Source organism: Aythya marila, assembly GCF_965140915.1.
Source record: "Aythya marila genome assembly, chromosome: 2".
Taxonomy (NCBI): Eukaryota; Metazoa; Chordata; class Aves; order Anseriformes; family Anatidae; genus Aythya; species Aythya marila.
The window spans coordinates 106,103,117-106,125,363 of NC_139043.1; the positions used below are offsets into that span (position 1 = coordinate 106,103,117).

The 22,247-nt window shown below is 45.7% G+C and overlaps 1 protein-coding gene and 1 long non-coding RNA gene across 4 annotated transcripts; one reads left to right on the top strand and one right to left on the bottom strand.

The window, feature by feature from the left end:
• Positions 1-5,176: 5,176 nt before the first annotated feature.
• Positions 5,177-14,663, bottom strand: TGIF1 (TGFB induced factor homeobox 1). 3 transcript variants are annotated; one of them, XM_082755002.1, is made up of 3 exons: positions 13,955-14,663; positions 7,645-7,871; positions 5,177-6,287 (listed from the first exon to the last, which is right to left on the bottom strand). In XM_082755002.1, exons 1-3 carry the CDS (start codon positions 14,523-14,525, stop codon positions 5,721-5,723), a joined length of 1,365 nt encoding a protein of 454 aa, XP_082611128.1. In that variant the 5' UTR covers positions 14,526-14,663; the 3' UTR covers positions 5,177-5,720. The 3 variants fall into 3 exon arrangements, with proteins under 3 accessions (XP_082611128.1, XP_082611129.1, XP_082611130.1); XM_082755003.1 differs by lacking the exon at positions 13,955-14,663 and adding an exon at positions 12,606-12,656 and having other exon boundaries at positions 5,179-6,287; XM_082755004.1 differs by lacking the exon at positions 13,955-14,663 and adding an exon at positions 12,715-12,810 and having other exon boundaries at positions 5,180-6,287.
• Positions 14,664-15,084: 421 nt separating this feature from the next.
• LOC309875492 lies at positions 15,085-18,188 on the top strand. The gene is made up of 3 exons (XR_014317043.1): positions 15,085-15,394; positions 16,875-16,994; positions 17,507-18,188. It is a non-coding gene; the product is annotated as an uncharacterized lncRNA (long non-coding RNA).
• Positions 18,189-22,247: the final 4,059 nt, after the last annotated feature.

Here is a 22,247-nt window from a genome sequence, read left to right on the forward strand (position 1 = left end):
TTGTGTGTCTGCTGTCCAGAACTTCTTCCAAGGCAAGTTACGCACAAAAGCAAGCTGGAGGCCATCATGTGCTTCCCACAATCAGTCGAGTGATTTTTTTTTTTTTTTTAAGTAAAAAGTAGTTCTAGTAAAATCTATAAGCTGGTGGCAATTTATGATCGAGAATGTCTTTTCCAGCAGCAGCTTCTAGAAGAGAGATGAAGAGGCTGAAAGCCCCTAGCCAAACACTAAAACGTATTCACCAATAGACAGAAAATAATTTTGTTCCTGCAAAAGACCTAGAACACTAGAGGCAAAGTTGCAGTAGGGAAAACTACTCAATTTTACGCTACAACTAGATAGGACACGGATAAGTCTCTCTGGCCCTACTTGTTCATTTGTAGTGGCGGAAGCAGGAGCATGCTTGAGGAATTAATTGGGAATTATTTCCTTACTATTGATAAAGATTAACATTCTCCAAAAGTAGCTGAGCTTTTCCAGTCCATGAAATACTTTGGTTTCTCTTCAGATCATATAAATATGATTCTGTATGTCACTGATGGAGGAGCTTTCATCCCTGGAAGTCTTCAAAGGACGTTTAGATGTAGAGCTTAGGGATATGGTTTAGTGGGGACTGCTAGCGTTAGGTCAGAGGTTGGACTCGATGATCTTGAGGTCTCTTCCAACCTAGAAATTCTGTGATTCTGTGATTCTGTGAGCTCCAGGAACCTCTGCCTGGGCAGCATTTCCCCAGCTGTATGACAGCGATGCAGAGACTCAGAGAAGCCATGGAAACATAGGTACCTGCTGCAAAACCCACAGCACCAGACTGAACTGCTCTTGCCACCGTCAGGTCAGTTATCTTCGTCGTCAGCCAAATGATTTGATGAAAGGCTCACAACAAACACCACGTGCAGGGTTTGTAAATGCGCAGGCAAGTTCCTTGCTGCGAGAGCCTCACGCTGCCACACACCTACCGGCAGGGCTCACTGCCCAGGGCTGGCTGCAGTGAGAGGAAACAGCCACAGCCCTGGTCTGTGGTCTTGGAGAAGTTGTCCGAGCACTGATGGGGACAGGCAGCTGCCAGCTGTGCACAGTCAGCCCAGTTTTGCACCCAGCTAAGTCACAGTTTCAAAGCCCTGCTACCTGCACGCACGTCTACAGGTTCCTTACGCATCGGTGCAAGCAGCTGAACATGCAACACTCACGTGTCTGTCAGTGGAAACACATGAAATCTGACCAAACCCTGCTCTCCAGTGGTACAGTGAGGAGCTGGGAGACAGCTGTGGCCTACTCAGGCCTGCACCAGCCTTGGCAGCTGGGATTCATGTTAGGTAGAGGGGCCACACGGCAGTGCTACGCCGAGGTGTGCAGTTCTGCTGTTGGTGCCTACCCCAGTCTGCAAGCTGGCACGGCCAGCCTGGTGACACTTGTCAGGGGTAGGCCCGATGCCAAGGCCTTCAGAAAGCTTTGTAAAGGTGAGCTGGAAGCCAAGTGAAGCTGCAGTTTCAGAGGGAGAGGTGAGCAAAACTGCTGAATGCTACAGCTTTGTGCTGTCAGCAGCCACGGGTGCAAACCTTGGATGGAGAAGGCAGTCAGAGCGTTGGCTTGGTAGTGCAGTCATAATGACTTTTTTTGCTTTTCTGTGTTCACAGATCTCCAGGCACTCGTTGTCATGACAGAGACCAGAGCAGACAGTGAATGGCACACAGCACACGTGGATGTAATTACCACGTCTGGAACAGCGACAGCTTTAAGTGACGTTTTTTCTAGAGAGAGTGGCTCGTCTACGCTCTTTCCCCTTAGTCCAGACACGGGAGCTGATGGAGAAGAGCCTGCTAACCTAGGGAAACGGGACAGGGACGTAAGGGCTCAGGCAGTCACTGAACAGGAGACTTAAAACAAGTCATGTCCTGAGAAGCAAACACGCGCTGTGTTGTTTGTGCCAATAATCCCTACTTGGCAAAAGCCACGGGGAAAGTTGACAACTGCAATACGCCAAGAGGAGGAAGAAGAAGAAAAAAAAAAAAAAAAAAAAAAAAAAAGAGAACTGTAAAAGAGCTAGGAACTACTACAGGAACAGCTCTCAAGTGTTAACAAGAAAAACGTCTGGTGAAAACACACCTTGACGGGGGGCACAGAGCAGCCTCAGTGCTGTTGGCTGTTTGCTGAGGGCTGGTGGGGGGCTCCAAGAGGCTGTTTCCACTTTCTTCTTCTCCCAGAGGGAAACCACGATCGCCGTCCCCCACCACCCCCCACACACAGCTATTTCACCAAGCCAGCCACATCCCCAGCTTCTACCTACTGTCTTCTGCCACTCCTTTCCTGCTGAGCTTAGCACCCGTACCCCTGAGATCTTTCCTCCCCAAGTACACAAGGCCAGCTGCAGCTCTTTGAGGGTTTTATGGACACACACGTTGAGTTCATGACAGAAGCCAGGAGATGTGTGTGCAATGCTGCAGCACACCCCCCCCCGCCATCCCACGAGGTGCCTCCCCCCCCCTGCACGCACACATGGGGAAATGCCGGCCCCAAGATCCCCTCCTGATAGTAATCATCTTCGCTTCAAGCAGGGATTTATCACACACAGCTGCCAAGTGGTGTTTACAAGACGCAAAAGCCAGGAAAACAAGGTTGACTAAGCCTGCGTGCGAGCTGTCTCGGCTGGCGGAGATCTGTCATACCTCCTAGGTCACTCAGGCTCTTCCCGGCCACACGCTCCCCAGCACAGCACGGCACTGCTGTCACAGGCAGCCTTGGATTTGTTAGCTGTTGGGACTCCTGCTCATTCTGGATCCCAGCTCCACCTGATGTCCGAAATCTACCTTCGATAATTTTTATCTGGAGCTAACTTCAAGTTGCAGCTCTGAAAGAATAGATTCCGGCAAACTTCAATAGCCTGAACCAAAACTATCAGTGCTAGATTACAGGAAAGCAGAAACTGCCTTCTGATATTCTTTTAGTGGGTACTCGATATGAGTCATTTTCTTCCTCCAAGTTAAATAACACCTGAGGGTAGAGAAAAGCCATTTCACTGTGTGCCAGGTGCTGCCCTGCCAAAGGGGTTTGGCTTATGACTACATGCAGCTGAACTCCTAGATGTAGCCTTAACACAAGAAGTAACTTTAAAAAAAAAAAAATTGGCCTAAAGCAAAACTGGTCACAAGTGAAATCCCCTGGAAAAGTGTCAGCAAAATGGAAATACAGCATTCATAGGAGGGGGAGGACTTCGGTTCTGTTACGCTAACGTCACTTTGTGTGGGAGAATGGCGAACGAGATAACAGCAGCGGTAACAGCAGCGACCACAGGCTTACTACTTTCAATGAAAAACTTGAATGGCAAGGTTTTCTTCCTCATCCTATTTCCATTTTTGCAGCTGTTCTGTCAGCTACAGAACTGGCCAGCTCAAAATGCAAATTCCCTCCTCTGCCTCCCCCCAAAAAAAAAAAACACTGATTTTTTTTTTTATTTATTTCAAATGCCATAGTAAAGAATAATTATCTCTCAGAATGCCCTTTGATGTTCTGGTCCCCCACTTTTACCCCTCAGCACACTGGCAACCTGCTTTTGAACAACAACAACAAACAACCAAGAAGAAAAAAAAAAAAAAAAAGAACCCACAAGGCAAAAATATTTGCTTGAGGTTGTTTTTTCTTAGCCAGTGCCTGAGGCATGGGCATAGAGTGTTGCAACAAATTCTTCGTTGCATGTGGACAAGAAAACATCTGACAAACCTTTACCAAAGATGATGCTCCATTTTTGGGTGTCTAGCACCCTTTGAGAGCAAACATCTATACTGCAAAAGGATTTCTTCAACTTCCCCCACTTCTCCCTCAACACTGACCCCATAGTTGCACAAAAGCCTACTCTGATTAAAAAATATATATATATTAAAAAATGTGCCTAGGTATTCCAGAAAAAGTAGTCTAGAAGCACATTATGTCTAGTCAAAGGGAGGGGACTTGTGTCTCTTCCTGAATTCACACGCTTCACCTTTAAGATGAAGTATACAGCCATTTCTGGCTCTGCTCAGAACTATTTTTTTTCTAGCTTTATTTCAGTATTTTTTTTTTTTTTTAATTCAGAACCTGATTCTATATTCATACGGTTTATGAGGACAACCCTGTGTTGTTACTAAAGCTGGTGCAAATGTGAATAAACCAGATTTGTTTTTTGAAAAACAAATAAATAAATTGAAAGGAATAAAGGAAGGAAGGAATAAATTGAGTAAAACTCCAAACAGTACTCTAGAGAACAAAGTTTTCTGCCATCAAACACAATAAAGGGCACAGCAAAAACAAACAGAAGGCACACATCACAATATACACATATTGCAGTCTTCTACTCATAAAAATATCCCCACATTTGCCAGCTCTCCTGCTTTACAAAACCCTCCCCCAGTCACCCAGGCAGACAACTGGCTTGTTTTTAAGGATTAGCAGGAACCGATTTTTCTCCCTAGACATCTCATTTCACTGCTGTTAGAAGGATGAGGGTGGGTGACTGCCATTCAGGAAAGCTGAAATGCCAGCTGCAAGCCTTCACATTTTTCAGTAGCTAAAGTCCTTTTCTGAAAAGTAACTTGGAATCCATTGGCCAGAATACACCTGCATATAGCAGGGATCCCTTCTAAATCTTTGTCACCGACTTGTTTGGTGTTTTAAGTATCTCAAAGACCTGGCTCCCAGAACACAGCTTTCAACCTTTCACCCTCTCCTATTTACTAGAATTAAAGTTGAAATCTTGCCATTGGTAGTCCAAGAAAAGGAGAAGTAACACCTCCCCTCTTGCCCCCCTCAAAATTTGTCATAATTAAAGCCTAGAAAGCTGTATCACAAAGACCCCAAGCCTTTTCCTGGCCTCCTTATTTCATCCTCATGGGGACATACTCCTGAGCTGTCACATCACCCAGGTATTTCTAGGAGCTAAAAAGCTCAAACTCTTAGAGGGGCCTAAGGCATCCCCCTGAAATTTAATGCTAGTTGACTACACAGCTCCCTTTGGCCCCATTAGAAAGGTCAACACCGCAGAACACTGTCAGGTACTTTGAGCCCACTTTTCAACATTCCTTTGAACATCTGGTTAACAGAAACTGCTAGTGTAATTCTCTAAACCAAACAAAGTCAGTATGAGGTCAAAAATATTTCTCGCTTCCATTTATTTCAAGAGGAAAGCTGTGTTTTCTGCGAAGCTTGTGTTCAACAAAATACTCTGTGTGCATCCATTTTTAAAGAAAATATTTTATTACATTATGGGAAAAAAAGCATAATCATCCAAAGTTCGTATTGTTAAAAAAAATTGAAAATTTACTTTAGACAGCGTGTCGGTATATTCTGTTCCGCATGGGAATGGTAAGAAGACTCTATATCATTACTAGATATTGCACAGTCTGAAAGAAACAAAAACAAATCACATGATCTTGGGAACCATCTCACATTATGAAAAACCTACAAAGGAAACATTAAAAAAAAAAAAAACACACACAATCCTTTCTTTCTACAGTAGCTTTAAGTTTGTAATTCTTGGAATGACCATATTCCACTGAAGACGATCTCAGTGACAGGAAGCTTCATTTCAGCAATCCCTTGTGCAAATAAGATTAATAAAAAAAAAATAATAATAATGCAGTTATGTCTCTTGATATTGTGTGGATGGCAATAACCACACAGCTGTTAGATCCCTGCCTGGAAAAAAAAAAAAAAAAAAAAAAAAAAAGATGGGGAAAGAGAAGGAAGGGGATTTAGGCCATAAGTTTTGCCTGCAACTCCATCTCTGCCGCCCTTTTGAGTGCAACATCCACCAGTAGCTGGAATCCACTGAAATCCTGGTTAAGGTCTGGTGGGGTTGGAGGAGGAGTGTTAAAGAGCCCACTTTGCGCGTTCGCACCAGGTCCCAGTTTAGAGGCGTCCTCATGGTAGGAGAGGGAGCTGTCTGTGAAGGCGTTGGCCGGGGGCTGCTGCAGGTCCGTGGTCTGGCCTACGTCAGCTGGCTGGCAGAAATGGAAAGGGGCATCTTTCAACGCAGTCACAGTGGTGTGGCAAATCACCGAGGGCCGAGCCAGGACCGAACCCGGAGATGCAGGCTTGGAGGAGGACACAGTCTTGCTGAGCGCGGCGGCGGCGGGGAGGAAGGCGCTCTCCTCCAGCAGGGGAATGAAGGTCTTTGTGCTCATGGAGGACTCCACCAGGCCGCCCTCGGGAAGCTTGGTCCCTCGCCGCGAGATGGTGAACTGGTTTGGGTCTTTGCCATCCTTCCTCAGCATGTCAGGTAGGAGCCTGCGGCGTGCATTGATAAACCAGTTGCAGACCTGGGAATACAAGGACATCTTAATTTCTACCTTCATTCACTTCCAACTATGTGCCACTACAGTAGTTGGGTTAGATTAATGACTCCCTCCCAGCAGTTTGAGCAGTTTCCTCAACCGCAGAACAAAGGAGGCCATGGGACAAGCTCTGACACGCCTGGCTAAGGCCTTTCCCTTGTCCCCGCTCTACCCCCAGCTCCCCGGCTCCTTCTGCGGAAAGCCCCAGGACATCTGAAGACGGCCAGCCTCAGCCCAGAGGTTTACCTTTTAACTCTGTGCACACACATTAATCTATTAGCCATTGTTCCCTGCGCTTAGGTTAATTAACAACAGGAAAACCTTTTCTCTCTGAAGAGGGCCACTCCTCCCACAAATAGTTACTGATTTTCCTTGTTCAACTGACTGTGTCGACAGACATAACATGAATTACCTCATTTAAGTTTGTCCTTGTTTAAATATCAAACCAGTTTCCTGGGCGATACAGGATAGTTTATAGTTTAACGTCTTTTTTGTGTTTACTACATGAAGGTTTTCTTTATGATGTTACACAAAGGAAATTTTACTTCACAGCCAATTACGGAATTTGTACTAACGAACTAATCTGGAAAAAATAAAGCCCAGAAGCCAACACAAGCACTCTATATTTAGCGTCACGCCAAACCAGGGCTTGCAGAAGTCTTCCTACAACTACCTTCTCACGAGGTGGAAAGTGGCAATTGCTCACAGCACTTCTACTAAAGGGGATCATGAAAGACAGGGATGTTGCATCCAGGGGACCTCACAGTTGCCAGCGGTATAGCCTCAAGGTGAGAATCCAAAACCAACCACATAAAAGCCTGATCGCACCCATGCTAATGCACTTGAGTAGCTCTATCCATACAGGTTGTTCCACTAATCTTACTGGAAGTCGTCATGCACATAATTATAAATATTCTTGTTCTACAGGAACGAGCCTCAAGTTGCAGTTTTAGAAGCAAGGAGTTATATACTCAGCCGTGCATCGATCACCATAAAACCTCTGTTGACAAACTAATCCCTTCTTCTCACAATAAATTACCTTATACAGACACTTTATGTCTTTTTGGCCCCAATTCTGCGAAAATTAGCATTCGTGTTGAAATTCATGACTGTCTGTTCTCCCAAAGAACTAATTTTATTCCCAGTAAACAAAGATCACCGTAACACACAACTCATCTGGATTTCTCCTTACAACTGTCAGGAGAAGAGTGAGTACTTATTAAAAAAAAGAAAACATTACAGAGTATAAATACTTACATCACTGACTAGACAACAGGTAAATTAAGAAGAAAACAGTTCCTTTAAACAAAACAAAACAAAAAAGACTGCTTTATTTGAATACCTGTAGTGTGGAAAGGTGTGTTTGCCGGGATAACAGCACTTTTTCTTGCTCTGAAGGATAAGCATTGTATCGGTGCTCATATAGCCAGTCCCGAAGAATCTGGACAGACTCCTTGGGCAGGTTGCCACGTCTCCTACGTTTGCCTGAGCCAGCAGATGAAGAAAGATCCAGTGGGACATCCATAGTGTCATCGTCCTCTGTTTCGCTGCCTGATATTGCAACTACACCTGCAATTACAAAAAGGAAAGCACCATCAGCCTCCTACCCCAGTCAACTATTTAGCTCCAGCGTCTGATGTTTCAGACACTTCTTATTACGTTAACTAACCACCTTTACCATCAATCATGGCACAGCCTTTATAGGGGATTTATCCTGTAGTGTTAACTTGTCAAGCTGTAGCTTTTCTGTCAGTTGAACAAAAAGTAGTACCAATGCGACATTCCTAAGGGAATTCTCTGTAAACCCTCATTTTCTTGTTCCCTTAGCAACCTTTTATCTGCTGCATGTTATCAGATGGCTTCTATCTAACGCCAATATTGTCCAAATTTGCTTGCTATGGTATGCATCCAACACTCTTCTCTTGAAGGATAGCCAGTGGCTGGGCAAAGGGCCAACAGACAAAAACTGAAAAACCATACACCCAATTCAAGCAATGGGTTATTTAATTACTCCTTAAAATGCTGATGCTTCCCTCACGGGAGAGAGGGCTTGTAGATTTTTATAAATTAATAGCTCATTCCAGAACTATTAATAACAACTAATGGAGCAAGAAAAGAAAAAAGGGAGAATTGTGTCTGCCTCCATCCTCATGTAACTTTCAGTTAGTTTAAAAAAATAAAAAAAATCAGGAAAATGAAAGAACCAGGTGTATAAACTCAGGTAGAAGTCCACTAGTATAACCAAAGATGGACTTCTGAAATTTAATTGCAGTTCAAGCTCAATCATTCAGAAAATCATGTACCACTTTGATTGCATCCTCTTTATTTTTCCCCCAACTTCAGGGTTTTAATCTCATATTTCACCCTGTGGAAGTGCATGTTCTGTGTGCTACGCTTATTACAGTCTCCGGGTTTACAAGTTAACTGCATGCCTTTTTCTTTCACAACACAAAGAAAGAATTTCAGAAATTGATCATCACTTTCTATATATGCACCACTCTTTACTGCTTCACTACTTGAAGATATGTTAAGAAAATAAAGTAAATACAAGTACTTAACAGCCAGTAGCTAAGAAGACTACAATTCTACTCCTTTGGTATAGGATACACAAGTCACTGATGAAGCAAGTTATACCTTAAAATACACAGAAAACTTTAAACACTCACACCAGGTAAAGCTCACCAGTAATTTTGAAATCTTACAAAACTACATATAAATCTATGTAAGATATCACACATTTCAATTAGTGCAATCCAATACTAATTTCAAGTGAAAATAGACTGGTTTTCAGAAGCCTTCTACAAAAAAAAAAAAAAAAAAAAAAGTACTAGAAGCCCATAATAAGCTTTGTTTCAAACTTGCATTTCATGTTGAGAAGGGAGGGAGGGAGGGGGAGGAAGAAGGAACTTGCTCATTCATAACAGCAAAACTGAAAACACTAATAGTAAAACCGAGTTAAATGTCAGAAGTCAAAATTTTATGTGGGCAACTACCCATAATTCAAAGGTTCTGTTTAAGGAAAGAAAGTCAGCCCTGAAATATAAACCATGTGCCTGTGAAAGTGTAAAACTACATGAAGCTATTAAAAAAGAAAAAAAAAGGAAAGGAAAAGAAAAGGAGAAGGCTGTATGTGAAAGTTTTGCTCCACACTGTGGATGTGTGTGGGGGAAGGACCTCTTCCTCCCCCCCTTTTAAACTGCAGCCAATGCTGACATGGTGAATTATTCTTTCTTCCTCCTATGTATGAGTAGCTTCAGTATCATTACATTTAGTTTAAGTTGTCCAGATTTCAATGCATGTTTTTGACATGCAAGGGTTCCCAGTAGGATGATCAATCTGCAAAGTGTCTGGCACGGTTACTTCAGTAACTCAGTATTGTTTTCGTTCTCTCAGTTGCTGATTTACGCCCACTGACAAACACCAAACTGACATAACGTATTTTTCCTGGGATGATTTGCCACAAATTATCCAGTCGTGGGGCAGGAACAATAGGGAAATATTTAAATGCCCAACACAAGATAAACCCCCTAAATTAGGTAAACAGGTTCTTAATTCATGTAGAAAGTATGTCAAGTTTGCTTTAAAGGATTATGAGCAAACTCTTTTCTGTTTGTAATAGCTTCATGCAAAGTGCTGTCATGCTTGCAATCTAACCTGAGAACACGCCTTGCACAACGGGGTCCTGGAGCACTTCTTGGAACAAAGATCACTCGCAGACAACGTGATGGCTCTGCAAAGCAGCTTCTAAATCAAGTGCTAGAACTAGCTAAAACTAGCCCAGATTATTCAATGTTTTCAAATGCGCCGTTCTTGTTTGTCAGAAACTAGAAGCGTTGCAGCACTCCAGTGGGTTGGGTTTTTTGTTTGTGTTTGAATTTAACAGGCAGCGAGACAGGACTTTGGAAGACAGGGACAGGCAAACAGTGAAGACTGGAAGTAAGGGAGAGGAGCCAAAGAAACTACTCCTATGAGAAAATGAGGTGTCTCACAGCTTGTGAGCCATATTTACGTGGTGTAACGAGAAGTCCTCCAGACATGCATCACCACCCCACTTGGCATGACCTCTCTGGGACCTAACGCACAGCTGAAGCACTCCACTGGAGCTTCGCTGAATTAGAGAAAACCGCCTCGGCAGCGAAACTCGGTACAAAACTGTTGCTCTCTTCCACCTGAAAAAGTGGCGAAGTAACTGCCCTCGAAGCCAGCAGCATGAAAAGCTCTCTGTGTTTTGCAAACACCATCTCCTGCCTCGGCACTTGTGAAGTAAAAGTTGCCGTCTGACTAACCGTAGCTTACCTAGCAAGGAATGAGTCAACGGCGGAGCTGCCCTTTGACCGGCTTGCTCGGTGTGTCAGGTTAATTGACAGGGTGAGCTGGTGACACAGAGCAGGTTCGGGTTCAGCAGGAAACCCAGCGTTACAACTTCTCCTCATTTAAATAGAGCAGCAGCCCTCTGAGCTGCTCGCAGATACTCCCGCGGCGCAGCGACAGGAAGTCCTGGCTACAAACCTCGCACGGCCCCAGCTGATATTTTTTTTTTTTTACTAGAGCGGGAGCCACGTTGCTGCTGTCAAGGCTCTGTTTTCATTAAAGCATTCCTGCTGATTACAACCCAGCTTTGTTTTGCCTCCGTGTTAGTAATCAGGCTATTCGTTGCTGGTTTCCTGTTTTAACAGGGCCCAACTGAAAAGGTTTCTGGCCGGGCTCCACCACTGGACCATTGGCTTACTGTTATTTACACCCAGAATAAAGGCCCGCGGACATGCCGAGTAGCCCCAGCTGACCTACTAATTTATGTCATCTTCAAAGCAGGCTAGCGTCAGGTTACGCTCCGTCCTCTCCTAAACATGTTTAATCTAAACAGAAGAGCTGCTTTTATAGGACTAAACCAAAGCAGCACGAGTTTGCTCGCAGAGGTCCCAGCCCCAGGTCTCTGCTGCCACAGACAAGTGGCCCGTGCCACCGACGACCCGAGGACTGCACGATCAGCAGCCCTCCTTAATAAATTACTTTATCCTCCTGGCTTCCCAGCTGCAGCCATGTACATGACTGCACACCCCGTTGCACGGTATCACAGCCCAGAGACTTTACGGGTCCTCCTGTAACCAGCTCATGGCAGATTGCACCCAGGGTCCTGCACACGATCCTGAGCCCCACACCCAGCCGTGAACAGTTTGGGGAAAAAAGTACGGCGATGACTGAAGCTGGTTTCAAAATAAACTACTGCTCCTTCAGAAGGCACGCTGAAATACTCAAGGGGGAGGGCAAAGCATTTGGAGAGGCTGAGGCAGATGAAACGGGAGTTAGCAAACTCAAAATCCAGGCTACCAGGAAGAAACCCACCACCATCCCATTGTGTCGAGGAAGAGGCTCACTGAGGAAGTGGCACAGGCCAATTGCTATTCAAAACAGGACAAAGTATACCACAAGAAACAATCTCTGCCCTCCAGAGAGGGAACCGACAAAGATCACCTTCGGGAAAAGCTCCCACCCCTCCCCGTCGGTGCTTTGTGAACTTAAGGTGGATTTTTATGAGCACGGATAAGCAGAACTAGCTCCCATCTAAGGCCCCGATCCTGTCGCAACCGAGTTCAGTAGGATTCCTCACATGTATAAACTTGAACGTACGCCTGTGCCTTCGCAAGACTGTATTCCGAATCAGCTAATTAACAAGCTGAGTGTGTTCCGTGTGATCGCTATCGGGTTATTATTTGTAAATGAAACCATCCACAGAACAGTCCTCGGGGTTTTAACCCACAGGCTGATAAAGGAAAAAAAATAACAAATAAAAGCAAAAAAAAAAAACACGAACTAAAGTTTAACGTGAAGTTAAAACCCAACAAAAGTAAATTAGTTTAGAATTATTCATAAGCAACCAAGAATTACAGAATGCATAAGGGAATTTCCACGGAAGAAAAAAAAAAAAAGAAAACTTTTCCTTTGAGTATGTTTCAGAAGTGAGGAATCAGCTTATTTGTTTTCCTCTGCATTTCACAGCTTGAGCTCTGTTGCTTCTAAAGCAGCCAGACTTGGCTACGCTACACGTTTTTTTCCCCTTTAAAACAGGATTTTTCTAGGACTGCGAGCAAGGAATCTGAAACAAAGTCATTCTTTGAAACTTCTTGAGCCAGCCCCGAATGCCAGGAGGTGCCAAACAACTACAAGCCTAACCTTGAACAAAACAAAGGCGCCCGAACCCCAACGCCTGGCTGAAAGTTTCCATCCCCATCCCCTCGCCTTCTCCTTTCTACCAGGCGAGCCCCTGGCCCCCTGCCCCACTCGGGAGCCCCCCAGGCCCGTCACCTTGCGTGGTTTCCATTGTTCCAGCCCCAAGCCTGCAGCCCTGGGAGCGGAGCTCTGCCTCCCTCTCTCTCGCACACAAAGCCCTACACACACACACACACACGCATACCTAGAAACGACGTCAGCACTTTTCACACACATTTATTTCGGGGGTGGCAAGAACAACAGCCGAAAGTGCAGGGAGTTTTGGTATTTCAGCAACCAGCAGCTGCCCTCGGGGAGAGAAGTCTGAACAATGGAAGCAACAGCAGACAGGAAACCAGCTCACCACTGCTGTGCAAATAGGGAGCATAGGAATGTCCTAAAAATAACCGGGCTGAATTAATTCAGTGAAACCATGCAAGAAAAAAAAAAAAAAAAAAGTATAAATTAAAAATCGCTGCTTGCAGCAGGGTTAAGGGTCCCGGGAGGAGACCCCCGAAGGCGGCTGTGCCTCCAGGTGCGGACAGCGGGGCTGGGCACCCCAAGGGAGTGGGGGTGCCTTTGTGGCCCCATTCCCTTTGTGTGCAAGCCCCAACCCGCTCACCAAGGCTGGAAACCCTCTGGGGGGGGGTACACCTCGTTTCCAGCACCCCTCGGGGCTCGCCTTGCACATACAGGCTGCCCTCTCTGGGGGCATCAACAAGGAGGTGTGGGGGAAAAGAGCCTGAGTGTGGGGCAGCGAGCTGCTCCCCTCTCCGCCACGGGGCACTGGGTGTCCTGGGAGCGCTTTGGGAGCACACCACAAGCTGGTGAATCACGGCCGCGGGGCAGCCGCTCGCTGCCAGCCTCGCCCCGGCCCCAAAACGCGGGGCCCCAAAAAAAGCGCGGTCCGAGGGGGGGAAGGGGCAGCACGCTGCAAAGTTTTCGTAAACAGCACAAAGAAAACCCAGAGACCCTCGTTTGTTACAAAGGGAAGGGAGAGGTGGGGGGGGGGGGGGGTGCATGTGCGTCTTCCTCCTCCTTTTAACCCTAACCGCGTGCAAACTTTTGCACTTCTTCCCTCTCTGTTACGGGATGCAAGGGGAGAGCAAGGCAGGCAGCTCCCGCAGCCCCTCGTCCCGTGGCGGCAGACAAAGAGCGGCGGAGGCTGCCCCGCTCCCAGCCGAGCCCCCTGGGCTCAGCCCTGCCCGCCGGGAAGCGGCTGGGGACGGGGAACCAAAACTTTGGCTTGTGACAGCCGCCGGCAGCACCCGCCTGGGGCTGCGAGCCCAGCGGGGTAAGGGCAGCCCCAGGGGGCAGAGGGGGTCCGGGGGGGGCTGAGGGGCTCCGTCCCGCTCGGCTGCCCCCCGAACACGGCCGCCCCCCGCCGGGGGAAGGGGCGCAGGGTCCCCCCCCTCTCTCCTCTCTCTCTCCCCGCAGGCAGGTACCTTTTTTACTTTTCATCTTGACGGCGAGGACCGAGCCGCCGCTGCCGCCCGCTGAGCCAAGTTTCTGCCGGCCGGCCGCTTGCTCCCCTTTTAAACTCGGCGAGGAGGAGGAGGAGGAAGGACGAAGCAGCAGCAGCAGCAGCAGCAGCAGGAGAGGAGCGCGGTGGGTGCCAGGCGCCCGGGCCGGGTCCTTGGTGCTGTCAGCCGGAGCCGCGGGGCTCTGCCTCCCCCCTGGGGCTCGCTGGCGGAGGCGGCTGTGGCCGGGGTGGGCTTCCCTCCCCCCCGTCCCTTTGTTCCTTTCTGGCGGGGATTGGCCCCGGCTCGGTAAAGTGAGAAAAGGCACGGGAGGAAAAGGTACACGCCAGTGCGCCCTCCCCCACCTTCCAGCAGTGAGTAAGAGTAACCCGGAGCTACGCGAGCACTCGCGGCGCTGCCTCCTCCTCCTCCTCCTCCTCCCGGCCGCCTCTCTCCTCCCCTGCCGGCTGCTGCGGCTCCGCCAGGCGGGAGGGGAGGGCCGAGGGGGGGGGGGGTCCTGCGAGCCTCCCTTTCTTCCAGGCAGCCGTTTGATCATTAAACTGGAAGGAGAAAAAGGGAAGGGGGGAGCGAGGAGGAGAGGGGGGGGAGATTTTGACAGCTGCCCTTGACTAGCCTCCTCCTGTTGCTGCCGGATGAACCACCCACTCCTGCGTGTGAATAGCGAGGAGAAGAAAGGAGAGTGTGTACGGCAGGAGCACCCCCCCCACACTCCCTGCCAAGGCGCGTCCCCTTTCTGGGGTTATTTTTACAAAAGGTTGTTATATGTTTTTAAATTTTTTATTATTATTATTATTTTTATTCTCCCTCCCTCCCGTCCCGCTGGATCTCGCCGTGCCACACGCTTTGAAAGAGAAGTCTCCCGGCTTGACTCATCCCCGCCAGCACGTGGTGCAGCAACAGTTTATTTTCCTCACAGCCCGGAGCGATGCGGGAGCCCCCGGCCCCGCAGCACCGGCCCCGCTCCCGCTGCTTCGCCCGCACCCCCGAACGAAGGCGAAACTCCAGGGGGGGGGCCGCATACAGCGGGCGGGGGCTTAGCGTGGAAAGTAAGACGAGCCGCCTTACCTTTAAAAAAAAAAAAAAAAATAAAAAATGAAAAAGGAAAAGGCGTGCGGATGTGGTGTGTTTTTGTGCGTGTGTTTGTTTTAGTGCCGCGCGGCCACGTGCTCGCTTGTTTGTGAACGAGGCGGCGCCGGGGCAGGCATGTCGGGCTGCGAGCGAGCGCTTTAAGCGGCTGATGAAATAATAAATTCCTACGGCGAAAACAGGGCTCGCTTCTCCCCCCCTCCTTTCCCTCCCTCTCTCTTTTTTTTTTCGGGCTCAGCCGATCTGCACAAACGCGCATTCACGGCAGAAGAGGAAGCGACGGCGCTTTTTCAACAGCGAGCCCTTCCCCGGCACCTCGTAACTATTTTTTTATGTAGCGTAATTACGGCGACCTAGCCGGAGATAAAAACAGCTGGGACAGCCTGAGCCGCGGACACGTGCGGCTCTTGAGCAATGGCAGGCACCGGGGGGCTGCGCTACCTCAGGGCAGCGCCCGGCCGTTACCGGCCGTTAGCCGCCGTTACCCGCCCGCCAACCGCCCTGTGTGTGTGTATGGGGGGGGTGCGCGCCCTGCCAGCCCCGTTCCCGCCGCCTCCCCGCCTCCATTTTGTGTCCCTTCAGTGCTCTGGGGTCGGGAAGGGATCGGGGAGCCGTGAGGGCAGCCCCCCGCCGGCCCTCCCCTCCCTCAGGGGGCAGCCGGAGCGCGGAAGGAAAAGGCTGGGGTATTTTTAACGCGCCCAGAGCCGAGTTGTGTCTCTGGAGGGAGCGGTGACTCATAGGTGGCGTGTGAGAGCGATTTAAATAAATAAAAAAAATTACTTTTTTTTTTTTTTTTTTTGGTTGTTTTTAAAGCCCTGCTTCCCAGCTGTGAGAGCTGACTCTTCGGGCTGTTGCTTTGAGCGCCCAAAGCGTGGTCGTGCCGAAGAAAAGAAAAAAAAAAAAAAAAAAAGTAATGACGGGAAGTTAACAAAAGGCACGTCAGGGAGTTGAGGAGATTTCCCCCTCCACATACGAGCCGCCTCACGCTTGTTTATTGTCCTTGGGACTGCTGGCAAGTTGGGCAACCAAACTCATGCACCCCCAATCCCCCCCCCCTTTTTTTTTCTTGGGTGAGGTCATTTTTACGAGGGGAAAAAATAAAGCTTTTCGCTCACACCGAGCTTAAGCTCACTTTTAAGCGTGTGAGTAACAGGCTTCCTAACGCCGCTGGAATGCTGGTCCCAAGGAATTCACTCAAAGGGGAAAATTGATTTTGACTTAGCACATGGCTGCGTTCAAAGCTGTAAAAAGCAAGGGGGTAGGACCGAGGACCCCAGATGAGCAAGTGTTTGTGCCTAGTTCCCTGGGTACAACACGAGTAGAAAAGTGTTATTTTGTTTTGTTTTGTTTTTTGGCAAGTTACTCTGGGTGCAAGTATTGCAGGGAGAAAGACAAAGTGGATTTGTGCAGTTTTCATTTATTGTCGGGTTGGGGCAGTACTTGGGGTTTCTCGACAAATTCTGACTTCTTTTAGCACTTGAAGATACGTTTTGGAGGTTTTAGCGTGGACAAAACTTGCTATGAAGTAGAGCAGTTGGAAGCTGTAGCTTTCTGGAACAGTAAAACTTCAACACGCTTGAAAGAAAATGGTATCTAAAAAGATAACAGGTGATTTCATTGCTTGTTCTGAGCTGGAATTTAAGGGTAGAGAATGACTTTATTTTTGAGTGAGTTCAGTAAACCGGAGGCTCATAAGTTGATGGTGAGTGTTGGTGTTGGCTGCTGCTGCTTGTGGGCAGAAGCAGTTGGTATGTAAGAAAATACATCACTTTCCACAGTTCTCTGTTTCTCTTCACAGGTTGGCAAGGCTGTGGATTTAGTATTACTTAATCTGCTGGAGCTGTATCAGCACTAATCATATCTCACGTGCAGTTCATGCTGCTCACGGAGCAACTTTAGCTTCTATGCAGCTCCTCAGGTAAGTGCGTGCTCTACACATACATCAAGATACGTCTGTACCAACAGGTTTGAACAACCTGGCTTAGCCACAGCAAGTTCAACTCTGTCTGGATTTGTCTGTATTGACATGCTGTAAGTATGTGTAGAACTGGATTCAAAGAGAAAGAAAAAAACAAAAAACTGGAGGGTCTAGATTTTGAGTTGTTCAATGGTTGTCTGTACCACAGGTTTGTGAGTGTTCTGTGGTCCTGCATGTTTGTTTTTGTCCTGTTGCACTGCCATATGTGATACCTTGTGTGACTAAGTGTATGTGTCTTATTTACAAGTGCTTTGCTTTGTGATGCTGGGACTGCGTGTGCCTAACAACCACTGAAGTCTCCAAGACTATGCTTTGGACATAGAAACTCCTACAGGGAGTGCTCTGGAAAATCAATGCTTAGGTGTCACAGGCTTGTGGATATGTTATCTTAGTCTGTTTGTTCCAGTTTCCCATTCATTAACTTGAGAGTATCATATCTTCTCTCTTTATAGGACATCGTGACAATAAACATGATGCTGATCTCTGTGGAACACTGAGATACCACTGAAGTGTTTGTGAGGAAACATACTACTTTATAGTTTGTGCAGAATTAATTAGTGCACAGTAAGTTAAGCAAGTTACACCTTTCACAACAAGAATAAAGTGATGCAACAAATAACTGTTCTTTCAGGGGATAAATCTGTCCTATGCACGGAAAAAGAGGGATTCTTGTGGGTCACACCCATTCTTCACCTTTACTTACCCATGACATTGACTAGTCTCAGATGGTCTAGAGGAAAAGGAGAGGCCACAGAAGGCAGACAGACATGAGGTAATATTTTCCCACAGATGTCCCATTCTATTCTTTAATGGTTAGATACAAGCCCTGAAGCAATAGCTTAATAAAACTTACTTTGTTAATGAGATAGGTGGATGGTTTCTATACTGGTATAAATGTTTGATATCTGTGTGGTATTTAAACACTGTAATGACAGGCAGTGGCAGAGTACCATGTTGAATTGTGAATTACATAAGGCATTTCTTTTTTTTTCTTCTTATTTATTTCATTGAATATCCTCTTGTGCTTTGAGACAAGGAAAACAAAGTTCCTGTTTTTTACCTGCTCTTTACCATTTGTTATTCTATGTGAAAAGCATCACGTCTGCTTTCGAAGATAAATAAATCAGTTTTCACAATCTCTTTTCCTATGAGAATTGCTCCCAGCTTTTGATTGTTGTCTTGGTTCTTTCCCAAGTCTATTTGGTCCTGCAGTATTCCATTTTTCAGTAGAGGTGACTTAGGCTGCACGCAGTATTCTAAGCGAGGTTATGCCTCTGATTACAATATATATATGTGTATTTGATATTACTCCCTGACCTATTTCTTCTGGAATCCAGCATGTTAGGCGTTATTTTTGGCTGCTGCTACATACTGAGCAGAGGGCTCTAACAATTTTGGAGAGCATATAGCTTGTTTGAAGTTACTCTTATCTGCGGTTTTATATTCATCTTGGTGTTGAGCTTCTGTTATTGCATTATTCATTCATGCAACAGGAGTCACACTGCAGTTGTGACAAGTTTCCCTCTTCCCAAATACATTTTTGATAGCTGCAGACTTCAGTACCTCACTCTTCTTTACCTGTCCTGTTTTTTTTTTGTCTCTCACTGGGCTGAGTTAATATATTAAAACAGAGTACAGGACCTGGACGCACCCTACTGTTAACCTTTTGTCATAATAAAAATTAGCCTTGCACTGTGTTTCTCTTGCTCTAACCAGATTTTCTTTCGTGACAATTGTTTGCCTTTTCCCCAAGCTTGTTCTTTGTCTGGTAGCTCCTTGTATGGAACCTTTTCAGAAACTTTGGAAATCTAAATTATGCCAGCCAGCTGCGCTCCCATAATTAGAGCTCACTTTGTCACCATTGTGAAAGGGGGGGAAAAGGGGTAAATCAAAGTTGTGAAGACAATCCTAACATTTCAGAACTTCTCTGTAATAGACTCGGCAACTTGGATGTGCTTTACACTCTTTTATGTGTGCGCTTTTGTGCTTGTCAAAGATCAAACAGGAGGCAAAGCTCAGGAATCCCACATGTGGAATCACACTGATTCCTGTCTGGTATGGCGTCAGGTCTCCAACCTTTGGGTTCTCTTCATGGATTTTAGTACAGACTTGAGCTAACAGGCAGTAGTTACCATTCTTGGTGAAGATCAGCTGCTCCTGTGATGCCTGCTTGCCACTGAGATTTTCAGACACCAGTGAAGAGGGATGCTGCTCCTGTTGGAGGTTTTAGTGCTGTCTTTCTCTGGGGCCTCCTACAACTCCTCGTGTGCCAGCCCTTGCTCCCTTATTTCCACGTAGGCCTCCCCCACATCTGTGCCTCAGTATGTAAGCATATGGAAATAGAGTATTATCATGATTACTACAGAGGCAACTTAAGTACATGCAGTAATGTTATAAGACAATGCAGAAACTTCATAAATGGCATAATCACTTCTGCTCTGAGACTGGAAGCTGCACAGATACTCGGGGGAGTGGTTTACGAAGCTTGCTTTAACATGAAAGCGTACAATTTGAAGTCAGGCCACTGTGTAAAATTAAAATTAAAAGTGAATTATAGATTTAATCTTGCCTGGAGTAGCAGTGTTCACTTTCAGGTTTTAACTTAAAATGAAAGTGTGACTAGGAACAGACCGCAGGCATGTAATTCCACTGTTTATGTAGAAATTAGCATTTTTGTCCACCACAGATGCATCTTGTGCCTGCTTTACCTTCTTGTCTATGGTGGGGGGTAGGAGGCAGGGCTCTGGCTCTTATCTTTAGTGTGACACAAGTGAGCATATCATAATCAGCGTGACAAATGACATGGTTGTTAACAGTCTCAGTCTAGTTCAAGAACTTGTGGCATGGGAGAAAACAGATCCTTCTTTCCTGAAATTTGAAACTGGGTGCAATTTTGCAATTTATGTAATCAGTTTTTGCTTATCTGGAAGAAGTATAGCAAGTAACGTGGGTATGGCTGACCAAAAAAATGTGGTTTGGGGATTTTTTTTTTCTGCTTGTGGGATAACAAAGCTGCTTTTACCACAAACTGTTGCATATCAAGAACAAAGCAGTAGGCTTATTGCGATGCACCCCAAGCAAGGGTGTCCTCTCCTAGCTGAACTTGTCTATCTAAATACTAGAATGACTATCTCCTCTTAAACTTTTTTTTTGTCTACAGTGTTACTGTTTGTATTAAAATCATCTAATAAAGCAATGAAAACAAAGCCGAAAACAGACCTGCACTTGATACCTGATATTTCTCATGGGCAAAATGTTAATTTAAAATGAAAAAAATTCCAAGTACTCTGCACACTTTCTGTTTAGTGTAGTCTAGTCTAAACAAAACAATTTAATGGGTCAGCCAGGTATTTGGTTAGTATCTACAGTTGTTTGTTTGTTTGTTTGTTTTAAAAAAGTTTTTAAAAGAATTACTATATTTCAGGAACATTATTTTAAAAGTTTTCTCTGTCCTTATCAGACAAGGTTAAATGGTGCTTGCAGAAGCACAAAAAAATGTGATCATAATGAAGGCATTATTACAGTAAATATTACTTGGTATAACAGATTACATGATTAGTTTTCTTAATAAGTATCTAGCTTGGAATACTTGTTATGGTCTGGGAACTAACAAAGTGACACCAATAGAAGGTGAAGGTGAGTGTTGGGGAATAAAAGGCTCAGAAGACAGACCTCTTGAAAGCTTAATACTTGGAAAAAACAAAGTTCTTGCTGAAGATGCAGAGTTGCCATTCTTATGTAGAAAATAAATACCTTCTGAGATCTCAGATTTTCCATGTCTTTTTACCAGAATATAAATGTGGATATTATTTGCTGGATATAATAGTATAGAAAAACCTATTCATATGTTACCTTGTGCTGCACAAAGACTGAAAGGATGCAGACTAATTTTAAAATAGTAAGATTTTATGACAGGCCACAATTAAACACTGTATATTGAATTTGGAAAAGCTTTCACTGTTGTTTGTGCTGTACCTGCTCTGAATATATGCTGGAGGCCCTGGGAAATTCCAAGTTACTAGCTTTGTACATCAGTTGGTATTGCGTTCGCTTTTTTTTTCTGCTGTGATTATTTTATTAATCTTAACTGCTGTACCATTTAATGGTCATATTATTGCTACCCATAATTTTCACATGTTGAAAGAATATTCTGCTTGTGGTTAAATATTATAGACGTTAGGAAAAATTCTGAGTGTGACCAGTCAAATTTGCAGCATGATGGCACAACTTCATCAGTTGAGGATCTAAACAAGCTATTAACATGATTTTATTTTCTGAGCATTTATGTACAAAGGACTCAACTGAGAAAATTCAGTGCCTGCTTGAGAGGCCCAGCCTTAAAGAACAAATTTGTACTAATAGGGGCTGGTGCTTCTGTCTTGCAGGTGATATTAGTGAGCTGCTATTTTCACCTGGGTGGAGCCCTGCAAAGGAGGCTTAATGACTCAAGAAAGGGGTTACATGTTCACTGCTGAAAAAGGCGTGTGAGGTTTTTAAAGTGATAGGTAATGGGTGTTGGCTACCTTTCTGTAAAATCCTAGACATAGCCTGAGGCACTAGACTTCTGAAGGCAACTGCTCGTTGTGATGACTTGGGACTGTGCCTGTCTGCAGTTACGATCTAGTGTGCCAAGAAGGATCCCTAAACCTGCATGTGGCCCTTTGGAGGAAAGAAGGGAAGAGCTGCGGTGTAAGGAAATAAGGAAATGAATTTGACCAAGACTTTGTTGCTCGCTTTTTTTTTTTTTTTTTTCTCCTTCGAGAGGATCACAACGCTTGGGTGGAGGAGGCTCTTAGTTGCTCAGACTCAGTACTTTAGTACTGGGGAAAATAAGCCTGGTGTATGTACTTGATTTTAAAATGCAAATCCTGAAGGGTTGCAGATAGAGGAGGAGTGAACAGGACAGAAATATGCATATATGCTGTCTACACTCAGTAAGGATGATGTTCCTGAGTCTGAATGGGGCTTTCAGGGTCTCTATGTAGCGTGCTCTTTCTACAAACGTTCAGCCAGTGCAGCACTTCTTAGGACAGGATTTGGATGTGTGAGGTCCCAGGCATCCTGTCAGCAAGTGATCTTACACAATGTCAAAAATGCAGCTGAGGCTACATGGATCTCAAAACACAATGACCCCATGAGTATCTCTTTTGGGAACAGTATAGGACCTGTGACAACACTTAACTTTAAATAGTG

What these genes read in the sequence shown, in the direction of transcription:
- TGIF1 (XM_082755002.1), bottom strand. Translation starts at nt 14,525, where the DNA reads ATGATCAAACGGCTGCCTGGAAGAAAGGGAGGCTCGCAGGACCCCCCC. An exon ending in CAAGATGAAAAGTAAAAAAG is followed by an intron (nt 7,872 to 13,954) that starts GTACCTGCCTGC and finishes TTGTAATTGCAG; the next exon opens with GTGTAGTTGCAATATCAGGC. An exon ending in CACACCTTTCCACACTACAG is followed by an intron (nt 6,288 to 7,644) that starts GTATTCAAATAA and finishes TTGTATTCCCAG; the next exon opens with GTCTGCAACTGGTTTATCAA.